This window comes from Coregonus lavaretus (genome assembly GCF_964263955.1).
Source record: "Coregonus lavaretus genome assembly, chromosome: 12".
Taxonomy (NCBI): Eukaryota; Metazoa; Chordata; class Actinopteri; order Salmoniformes; family Salmonidae; genus Coregonus; species Coregonus lavaretus.
Window position 1 is genome coordinate 13,497,915 of NC_139999.1, and position 11,658 is coordinate 13,509,572.

An 11,658-nucleotide genomic window follows, 5' to 3' on the forward strand; every position below is an offset into this window, starting at 1 on the left:
ACGCAGGTATAAATACACAGAGGATAATGGGGAAAATGGGAGACACCTGGTGGGAGGAGGAGACAAGCACAATACAGGTGAAACAGATCAGGGTGTGATGCGTAGCAAAGGGTCTGAATACTTATGTAAATAAGCTATTTCTGTTTTTAATTTTAAGGCTGTAACGTAACAAAATGTGGAAAAAGTCAAGGGGTCTGAATGCGAAATTAGTTTGGTTATAGTTTAGATTCAGTTTCGAGTCAATTATCGGGGTGATTTTCAACTGGGCACGACAACATCCACGGTTGGGAGAAGGAGCGGAGCAGGCCCTACTGTCGAGAGAAGGAGCGGAGCAGGCCCTACTGTCGGGAGAAGGAGCGGAGCAGGCCCTACTGTCGAGAGAAGGAGCGGAGCAGGCCCTACTGTCGGGAGAAGGAGCGGAGCAGGCCCCACTGTCGAGAGAAGGAGCAGAGCAGGCCCTACTGTCGGGAGAAGGAGCAGAGCAGGCCCTACTTTTGGGAGAAGGAGCGGAGCAGGCCCCACTGTCGAGAGAAGGAGCGGAGCAGGCCCTACTGTCGAGAGAAGGAGCGGAGCAGGCCCTACTGTCGAGAGAAGGAGCGGAGCAGGCCCTACTGTCGAGAGAAGGAGCGGAGCAGGCCCTACTGTCGAGAGAAGGAGCGGAGCAGGCCCTACTGTCGGGAGAAGGAGCGGAGCAGGCCCCACTGTCGGGAGAAGGAGCGAAGCAGGCCCTACTGTCGGGAGAAGGAGGGGCAAAGGGAGAAAACCATTCAAAAAATATCATGCCCTCTAACAACAGCAGTGTGTTATATAGACTTATTTAGGAAATGTCAAGGACGGTAGAGTAATAAAAAATAATAATTAATGTGTCAATGTGTAGTTAATACATGCATAATCTATGAGCAGAGTAACTGTTTTACCTCAATTAGCCACGAAATCCCTAGTTTAAAAGCGACTGTTTTCTTGAAGCTGTGCCGCGACATTTTCCCTACATTTCCCCCCACGTGGGTCAACCCCCTAGCAATTCAAGTTCTAGCCAATGATCTTCAGCCCCTCGCATTTGAGTGACAGCTAGGAAGAGGCCTGCCGAGCGTTATCCAATGACATTGCGGTGCGGGCCCAACGGCTTAGTGGACACAGCAGAGAGAGCACGAGAGAGAGAGAGAGAGAGAGAGAGCAATGACGTAGTGCACATATCTGCTCATACAGTATGTGACATAGTATGCAATTTTCGGGGACCCTTTTTGCTTGTGAGCGCTACTTTCAGAACTACTGGCTAAAAAGTATACAAAAGTACAGGAGAATCTCTTTAACGAACATACAGTTTTGAAACTTTAGAAGCTATTTTAAATATATGTTCTTGGTCCTAAAAAATAAAAGAAGAAAAAAAAGAAGGCAAACATTGAGTTACTAGGTTTTCATCAGATTGTGACAAAATGCTACTTTCCAATATAAAATCCATACTGTACACAAACTACACATACATCTCTTCACCCATTTCCAAGCCACAGCACAATAATTGGGAACACTGATTGGAAACAGCGATGGGGTGAGGGCATTGGGTCCGGGATTTTCATGTGAGGGATGAGACTTGTAGTTATAGTTCACATTTAGATCTAGAATCATGAGACAGGTCTGTGAATGTTACATCAAACAGTCGTACTGCGGCCAGCTCATGTCCTTGGTCACAGGCCTTGAAACTGAAGACCGAAAATTTAGAAGTTTTATTACCATGGTGGTCATTGCAGGGAAGTAGAGAGCAAGCTCCAGTGAGACTGGTGACCAACATGCATCATTCACGCCTCCCTGAACGGTTATGTTATACAACAAATTTGATTTGATTGTCACCTGTGCTTCTAAATAAAACTTCCTTTAAACTATTATTTGAAGTGCAAGAGATTTACACCAGTAATACAGCTTATGTGATATCCAAGTGTGTACCAGTATACATGATATAATATGTTCTGATGGCAAAGACCATTCTCAGGCTGAGTCAGATGTTCATGCATACCCTGTGAGCTAGTTGATGTTATACCCCACAACAACCTTAACGCCTGTGGGTAACACTTCCTCAAACACTGTCACAGAGGCAATCACGTTTACGAAAACACACACACCTTCTAAACTTTTCTACACATCCTCCTTTCTCGTCTCTGTTACTCTTTCATTCCTAACCCACCTAGAGAGAGGAGAGCGAGAGAGAGAGCGAGGAGAGCACCTACGTTGACTGTGTCAGTTATGAGCCACAGGAACACGTCACAACTGTCACATCGCCTCTTCACAGTGGCGTCAGCTGCAGATCAGGACCACAGAGAACACGAGGTAGGTGGTTGTGTGGGGCCCTAAATGTCACTATACTATCGTAGGCTACATACACAGCTGTAATTCCCCTTATTGAGGCCTCCTCTCAGTCGACAGAGCCATGGCACACACCACTCATTGCTGCCTACAGCTAGGATCACATGTAATCTGTTCAACTCTACCCTTTAGTGGTGGAGACCCACCTAAACCGACTGGTTTAATTAACCTTTGATGTGCTCAGGTATATTTTTACACATACTGGTATATTTTTACAGGGGCACAACTTTCACTGGGGACGGCGGGGGACATGTCCGTCCCCCCAACCACACATTCTGAAATTGCATTTTTGCCCCCCCCCCCCCCCCCCCCACCCCCAGTTTTATCATTGGAATGTGATACAAAACAAGGCAACAGTGCACTTTAGAACCACGTGGACGCCTCCGAGCGGTTGGGTAGGCTGTTTGGAGTGTTTATAAAAATATACACTGCTCAAAAAAATAAAGGGAACACTTAAACAACACAATGTAACTCCAAGTCAATCACACTTCTGTGAAATCAAACTGTCCACTTAGGAAGCAACACTGATTGACAATACATTTCACATGCTGTTGTGCAAATGGAATAGACAACAGGTGGAAATTATAGGCAATTAGCAAGACACCCCCAATAAAGGAATGGTTCTGCAGGTGGTGACCACAGACCACTTCTCAGTTCCTATGCTTCCTGGCTGATGTTTTGGTCACTTTTGAATGCTGGCGGTGCTTTCACTCTAGTGGTAGCATGAGACGGAGTCTACAACCCACACAAGTGGCTCAGGTAGTGCAGCTCATCCAGGATGGCACATCAATGCGAGCTGTGGCAAGAAGGTTTGCTGTGTCTGTCAGCGTAGTGTCCAGAGCATGGAGGCGCTACCAGGAGACAGGCCAGTACATCAGGAGACGTGGAGGAGGCCGTAGGAGGGCAACAACCCAGCAGCAGGACCGCTACCTCCGCCTTTGTGCAAGGAGGAGCAGGAGGAGCACTGCCAGAGCCCTGCAAAATAACCTCCAGCAGGCCACAAATGTGCATGTGTCTGCTCAAACGGTCAGAAACAGACTCCATGAGGGTGGTATGAGGGCCCGACGTCCACAGGTGGGGGTTGTGCTTACAGCCCAACACCGTGCAGGACGTTTGGCATTTGCCAGAGAACACCAAGATTGGCAAATTCGCCACTGGCGCCCTGTGCTCTTCACAGATGAAAGCAGGTTCACACTGAGCACATGTGACAGACGTGACAGAGTCTGGAGATGCCATGGAGAACGTTCTGCTGCCTGCAACATCCTCCAGCATGACCGGTTTGGCTGTGGGTCAGTCATGGTGTGGGGTGGCATTTATTTTGGGGGCCGCACAGCCCTCCATGTGCTCGCCAGAGGTAGCCTGACTGCCATTAGGTACCGAGATGAGATCCTCAGACCCCTTGTGAGACCATATGCTGGTGCGGTTGGCCCTGGGTTCCTCCTAATGCAAGACAATGCTAGACCTCATGTGGCTGGAGTGTGTCAGCAGTTCCTGCAAGAGGAAGGCATTGATGCTATGGACTGGCCCGCCCGTTCCCCAGACCTGAATCCAATTGAGCACATCTGGGACATCATGTCTCGCTCCATCCACCAACGCCACGTTGCACCACAGACTGTCCAGGAGTTGGTGGATGCTTTAGTCCAGGTCTGGGAGGAGATCCCTCAGGAGACCATCCGCCACCTCATCAGGAGCATGCCCAGGCGTTGTAGGGAGGTCATACAGGCACGTGGAGGCCACACACACTACTGAGCCTCATTTTGACTTGTTTTAAGGACATTACATCAAAGTTGGATCAGCCTGTAGTGTGGTTTTCCACTTTAATTTTGAGGGTGACTCCAAATCCAGACCTCCATGGGTTGATAAATTTGATTTCCATTGATAATTTTTGTGTGATTTTGCTGTCAGCACATTCAACTATGTAAAGAAAAAAGTATTTAATAAGATTATTTCATTCATTCAGGATGTGTTGTTTAAGTGTTCCCTTAATTTTTTTGAGCAGTGTATATTAAAAAAGGATGTCCCCCCCACTTCTAAAACCAAAGTTGCGCCCCTGTATTTTTACAAGCTCAGGTATAGCCTTGCAAGTACAACAGGTTGAATATGCTGATCAAAATGGAATGACTTACAAGAGCTTTTTACAGAAGTGACACAAACAACATACACTACTGGTCAAAGGTTTTAGAACACCTACTCATTCAAGGGTTTTTCTTTATTGTTACTATTTTCTACATTGTAGAATAATAGTGAAGACATCAAAACTATGAAATAACACATATGGAACCATATAGTAACCAAAAAAGGGTTAAACAAATCAAAATATATTTTATTTTTGAGATTCTTCAAATAGCCACCCTTTGCCTTGATGATAGCTTTGCACACTCTTGGCATTCTCTCAACCAGCTTCATGAGGTAGTCACCTGGAATGCATTTCAATTAACAGGTGTGCCTTCTTAAAAGTTTGTGGAATTTCTTTCCTTCTTAATGCGTTTGAGCCAATCAGTTGTGTTGTGACAAGGTAGGGGGGGTATACATAAGATAGCCCTATTTGGTAAAAGACCAAGTCCATATTATGGCAAGAACAGCTCAAATAAGCAAAGAGAAACAACAGTCCATCATTACTTTAAGACATGAAGGTCAGTCAATATGGACCATTTCAAGAATTTTGAAAGTTTCTTCAAGTGCAGTCGCAAAAACCATCAAGCGCTATGATGAAACTGGCTCTCATGAGAACCACCACAGGAATGGAAGACCCAGAGTTACCTCTGCTGCAGAGGATAAGTTAATTAAAGTTACCATCCTCAGAAATTGCAGCCCAAATAAATGCTTCACAGAGTTCAAGTAACAGACACATCTCAACATCAACTGTTCAAAGGAGACTGCGTGAATCAGGCCTTCATGGTCGAATTGCTGCAAACAAACCACTACTAAAGGACACCAATAAGAAGAAGAGATTTGCTTTGGCCAAGAAACACGAGCAATGGACATTAGACCGGTGGAAATCTGTCCTTTGGTCTGGAGTCCAAATTTGAGATTTTTGTTTCCAACCGCTGTGTCTTTGTGAGACGCGGTGTGTGTGAACGGATGATCTCCGCATGTGTATTTCCCACCGTAAAGTATGGAGGAGGAGGTGTTATGGTGCTTTGCTGGTGACACTGTGATTTATTTAGAATTCAAGGCACACTTAAACAGCATGGCTACCACAGCATTCTGCAGCGATACGCCATCCCATCTAGTTGGGCTTAGTGGGACTATCATTTGTTTTTCAACAGGACAATGACCCAACACACCTCCAGGCTGTGTAAGGGCTGTTTTACCAAGAAGGAGAGGGATGGAGTGCTGCATCAGATGACCTGGCCTCCACAATCCCCCGACCTCAACCAAATTGAGATGGTTTGGGATGAGTCGGACCGCAGACTGAAGGAAAAGCAGCCAACAAGTGCTCAGCATATGTGGGAACTCCTTCAAGACTGTTGGAAAAGTATTCCAGGTGAAGCTGGTTGAGAGAATGCCAAGAGTGTGCAAAGCTGTCTTCAAGGCAAAGGGTGGCTATTTGAAGAATCTCAAATCAAAAACAAATTGTTTAACAGTTTTTTGGTTACTACATGATTCCATGTGTGTTATTTCATAGTTTTGATGTCTTCACTAATATTCTACAATGTAGAAAATAGTAAAAATAAACAAAAACCATTGAATAAGTAGGTGTCCTAAAACTTTTGACCGGTAGTGTATGTCTGGTCCCTGTTTGCTGCTCACAAGGGAGATTTTTATGAAGCCAGTAATGCGACATTGTAACCACATTAGCCTTTGTCAAGTTGCTAATGTTTCTACCATTTTGGCTTGTTAAAGTGATTATGAATTTTGACACATTTCTGTAAGATTAGTTTTTGATAGAAGCACACACAGAAACAGAGCCATCATCAGTGTTCTAATTCTAATTCCTAATTCTATGGGTGAAACTCTAACAGCTACTGGAAGGTGCAGGCCACCAGGGGGCATCAGTCCTTTGGTGAGATCACAACAGGTCCAGTCCAGTGATGGGATCCTGTGCTGTTAAAAATGTTCCATCTATTAGATGAGGCTTTAAATCAAGATCCTGACTCCATATCATTCATCAAGATTCATGATTCATCATCATATATCCTTGGCACCTACTGTGATAAACCTAAAACTAGTCATGGTACATAGCGGTCACCCATCTGTAACTGACCCTGATGCTGAATGCATTTAGAAAAATGGTTAAGGCTAACATGTTATTTTTTCAGTAACCTCAAGCCCAAATCAGTCTTATTAGGGGCTGATGTAGATTGAAATGTTTTTGATCACCTATCACTCATTTTCCATCCTATTATGCGCACAATATCCCTTTATTTTGTAAAACTACATTTCTACTACAACCACAGTAATGAACATTGCTGAGATATGTGAAAAGTGATGATTTTGTGAGAAAAACAATTGTGGAACCTTTTGTTTCCACCTAAACGTTAGGGGAAATTTTGAGCTGAAATATCAGAACATGAAAAGTGATCAACAACATAAGATGTCGCTCACGATGGCAGCCTCTATCTTTGTCTTGATGGTTTCGATTGAAACCGTGAGCGGAAATCATACAGACTGGGTGGAAGTATCTCTCTCATTGAAAATAAGTAACAGACCTAAAGCCTATCCACAGGGGGAAGCCCCTACTCAGTGTCAGTGTCTGTAATGTATTCATTCTTCTCTCTGGACATCCTGTTCTTGCTGGGTCTTAGTTCATGTAAATGTCTCAACTTCTAAGAATATGCATATTGCCATTAGGATCATGTAAAATGTGAAAAGGTTTATTTGCAAAGACATAAACAACTACAACATTTAACACAATACACATTTTGCCACCACAGCATTGTTTTCACATAATCTCCCCTGTAAATCTAAACAGACACCTGAAGGAACAGGAAGTAGTATTTATCATTATTTTGTCAGAAGGCCATTTGTGAAAATAACATAATATCTAGATCCCCCAGCGCAGCAGAGAACAATTATATTGTTGACAAATAGATTGAAAACAAAGTAATGTCTAAAATGCTTTTCCATAATAACAGAATACATGGGAATCAAATATTGACCATATTTTAGAATCTTCAAACACTGTTTAAAGTTTTTTCTGGTTTTAAAGAAATGTATTCTGAGTGGCATTGAGAATAATAGCAACATTTTGACAATAGGAATAGTTTGACAGACAGATAGCCAGGTATCTCTATCATGGCTCCCCCAAGCTTGGTGGTTTTACCAGGGAAGAGAGACTGCTGTCCCCACTTTCTTCAACTGGCCTCCGGCACATTGAGTCCTGAGCTGGGGTAGAACAATAGAATCAGAATACACAGATGACATTCCAGATTCAAGAGTCCTTCAAGCTCAAATAACTACAACACACATAATAGCTAAAGAAACTAACGTAACACTTCTCATAACGATTGTGACTTCTAGTTTCCCTAACAGTTGCACATACATGTTCTGACAGCCGGCTTCTTGTGGTTCTTGATGCAAGGAATGATGACCAGTTTGTAGGTCACAGCGGTAAGTAGAAAAGTAAGCAGCAGGACAGTTCCAAAGAGTGTCATTACTGGAAGACAGAAATAAGGCATTATTCATATAATGCTATACAATGATCAACTGTAATACAAAGTTTTACATTAATGTATGTCATGGACGAGAGTCAAGAACACCATTTACCTTGGCCAAAGTCTGCCGTTGAGAACTTGGGACCTTTGGTCACCTTGATAGTGGGGGCTGGTGCAAAGGTGGGCACATTAGGATGAGGGGATGACCCTTGGCTCTGGATCAATGACTTAGAAAAGGTCTGGATGGAGCCAGATGGGAAAGTGGTGTGTGTGGAGGGGAGGGTCTTCCCCTCTGTCTCTGAATTATCATTACAGATCACATCTGATGTCGAATTGCCCGGAATCCTCACTCCACTCTTACACCTAAGACACAGGCAGATACACAGCCATGAGTCAGAGTGCCGTTAAAATGCTTTTCCAGCGGATGACAAAAAGTCCAACATTATATTGTAAATGTAAGGAGATTGCTTGATACTTCAGCAAATAGCAAAAATTGGACAAATGCTAGTTAGTTTATTTACATACTCTCGCCAGTTCACACATTTAGAGTCGATTTTGGTGGTAAAGAATCCAGCCTGACATTCACTGCATTTGAATCCTGAGGCAAGAAATGATATAATGCCAGTTATTTACATTTACTAATCAAATCCATTAAAAATCATCAGTATTGCATACTCAAACTTTACCTGATGGATCCAGCCCAGACCCCTTGGCACACTTGCATATCGAAGACTGATCGTTTCTTCTAATGAATCCTGTACGACACTGACATATAGTATCGGAAGTCTTTGTGCACTCTGATATCAATTCACTGTCTGAATACAAACAAAGATATTATAGTTTATTGATACAAACAAACAAATAAATTGTCTGTGGGTTACACTGGCATATTTTATGCTATTTGGATTCAACTCAAGATTTGGTGTGGGATCATTATACAGATATTCTATTTTGTCAACAGGTCATTTCTTTACAGAATGTATTAATACTGATTATAACTTCTTACTACATGATTATAACTTACTGTTAAGGCAGGAGGTGCAGATTACACAATTCTGAGAGCGATTTGGTACTGCCTGGTAGTGATTTTCAGGGCATGGTTCACACAGTCTTCCATTCCCTCTGCTTATCATCTCACCTTGATAATATCATTCACATTATTGTCCTTGTACTGTAATTGTTCTCATCAGAGTCATTATTTAATTATAAGTATCAACACATGAGAAGTAACTTTAATAGTATCAACAGTAAAGAAAAAAGTATTCAAGATACATCTACATTCAATGCACAGTAGAGTATAATTCCCAGCAAAACATAGAGAAGCTACACAATAGCACCTAAAAATCTAAAACTCATACTTTACCTTTTTTGCATTCCGAAGCTGCCTCCACTGCATTTAAAAATCCATTACAAATGAAAATACATAAAAAGATGAGCACCCACAGATATGATATGATAGACAGGATAATCATATCACTTTCCCTATAAAAAAAAGAGCACTGTTGTCTGTGAACCTGTAGAGGGGGGATGTAAGACTGTATGAAAACCACTGGGGTGTTGAAACCTCACTTATATACGATCTACAGTTTAGGTGACATATATATTTGATGTGGTGCTATTCAGCTGTACCATGTGCACGTTTACATACTGCGATGAATCATATGATTTCCTGTGCACTCTTTAGTTATCCCCGCCCCTATAGTGGTAAAAAAAAAATATGTAATTCTCAACTGAAAATCCCTCATCCCTCTCATTCAAGGTTTATTATATCTCCTTCATGTAACACCCAAATAAACTGATCACTTCCACTCATATTAATGCTGTTTTCCTTTATGTTTCTGAGAGGTACAATAGGTACTTCATGCCATGTGTACTAAACCCCAGAGTAACTCCCACCTTCTCATAGGCTTAATGTGTAAAGCGTTCAAGATTCAAGATTAGTTGAGATGTTGAAATAGAATGTATTGTGTTTTACCGACAACATAATATATTGATTTTGCAGATAATACATTATTTTATTGTTCTTGCATAGTACATCACCTCCTCCTACTATGTTAACTTCTCATTAGGCCCACTTAAAGGGATCTCATATATTGTTTTGTGATGACTCATGGTTGTTCACTATTTGTCGTGGAAATATTTGACTAAGAGACAATTAACTCAAAAATATCTCTCAAGACACCGGAGCCTGTGAATTCAAGAATTTAGACTTTATTGCATAACAAAGCCTGAGCTTTGCTCCATGGAGCAACAACTCGCTCTCCTTGGCTCAAAGATCTCCTTTTATACAAATACAAGTGCATAGTCATCCTTACATAGCATACACAGTTACTACCCTTAGGGTAATTGATTAACTTCTTTCATGGCCACGCCACCCTTATCTTTCAACGTCTAGATGTCACATGTTGTTTTTCTCCAAAAAGGCTATGTGAACTTTTCCATATGACCTCTTCCTCTTATCTCATTATATTGGTGGCAGACCATTTCTCAAAAATAATACACATACATACATTAAGGCATGGTTACACACTGTATTGGCTATATTCCTTATTTAAACATACATCTGGATTATAGAATGTCAATCATGTTTACTATATTTTACTTTTGACATTTCCCAACATTTTGCCTTAATGATACATAATTTATTACTATATATTCTATATTATATGTGCTATAGTTGACATTTTGGCAAGAAAAACAACCAGAAACATTGCACCTTTATAAATCTATTTTACATAATTTCCTCTCCTACCCTCTGCAAAACACTCCGTGACGATTCCACTGCATGGTGATGTAGGCATTGAGCAAGATGACTATCTGCATGGGGTTTCTAAGTATTCTATACCACATCTAACAGACACATGGAGAGACAAATACGTTTTTTCACACAGAAGTACTGTGCTATCCTCATTGTGTTAAAGTCATGGGCTGATCAAAGCAATAGATCTTGAGTGCCGATAATACAACGCATAAATAATGCTACTGAGCGTTATCTGGTATGACTACAAGGGAGAGACGATCACATCTATTTCAACATTGTTTCATGGTGATATGATGTTCTTTATGATGAGGCTCTGAAATTAAAAATATATACAGTATGTCCCAGGAGAGGTGGAGTAGCTTATGTCAGAAAGTTATTATTATTATTACCAAAGATTTTGGAAAAGTAATTACAAGGGGTTAAATTGGGAATCGGAGGTGGGAGAGCCCTATTTGCAGGTGTTAGGGTAAGGGTTAAGACAGGAATTAACATAAAGCTAGGGTAAAGGTTATGCCAAGATTAGTGTTGTGGCTAGGGTTAGGGTTCAACCTGGGTGTGGACATGGATCTAGGGTTCGGGTTATGGCTAGGGTTACTGCTGTAGGTAAATGGTAATACCATTTTAGGTTAGTATTTTTAGCCTACTTTCTATCCTACTCCTCTTTGGACGTGTAAGGTGCTAAATTGGCTCCGCCTGGCTCTCTCTTTGACCCAAGGTGGTTATTACCATAATTCTGTTAGAGCTCAGGGTGAACGGGTTGGATATGGCCCTGCACATTTCATCACCATGTAACACCTAAGCAAGCCCTGTTTATATTTTTCCCTAATTGTTGTATACATGTATTTATTTTTTAAAGACAACGAGGAGATGGCATCTGCGGAAATAAACGTCTGGGACTTTGAGCCTATTAACGGAAACTGTTTAAACATATGTTTTGCCAGTACG

The 11,658-nt window shown here is 41.9% G+C and overlaps 1 protein-coding gene across 1 annotated transcript; it reads right to left on the minus strand.

Moving 5' to 3' along the window:
* Nucleotides 1-7,152: 7,152 nt before the first annotated feature.
* Nucleotides 7,153-9,566, minus strand: LOC311138121 (tumor necrosis factor receptor superfamily member 1B-like). The gene is made up of 7 exons (XM_084172786.1): nucleotides 9,316-9,566; nucleotides 8,977-9,090; nucleotides 8,639-8,767; nucleotides 8,478-8,550; nucleotides 8,065-8,315; nucleotides 7,841-7,954; nucleotides 7,153-7,683 (listed from the first exon to the last, which is right to left on the minus strand). Exons 1-7 carry the CDS (start codon nucleotides 9,422-9,424, stop codon nucleotides 7,592-7,594), a joined length of 882 nt encoding a protein of 293 aa, XP_084028912.1. The 5' UTR covers nucleotides 9,425-9,566; the 3' UTR covers nucleotides 7,153-7,591.
* Between the last annotated feature and the right edge of the window lie 2,092 nt (nucleotides 9,567-11,658).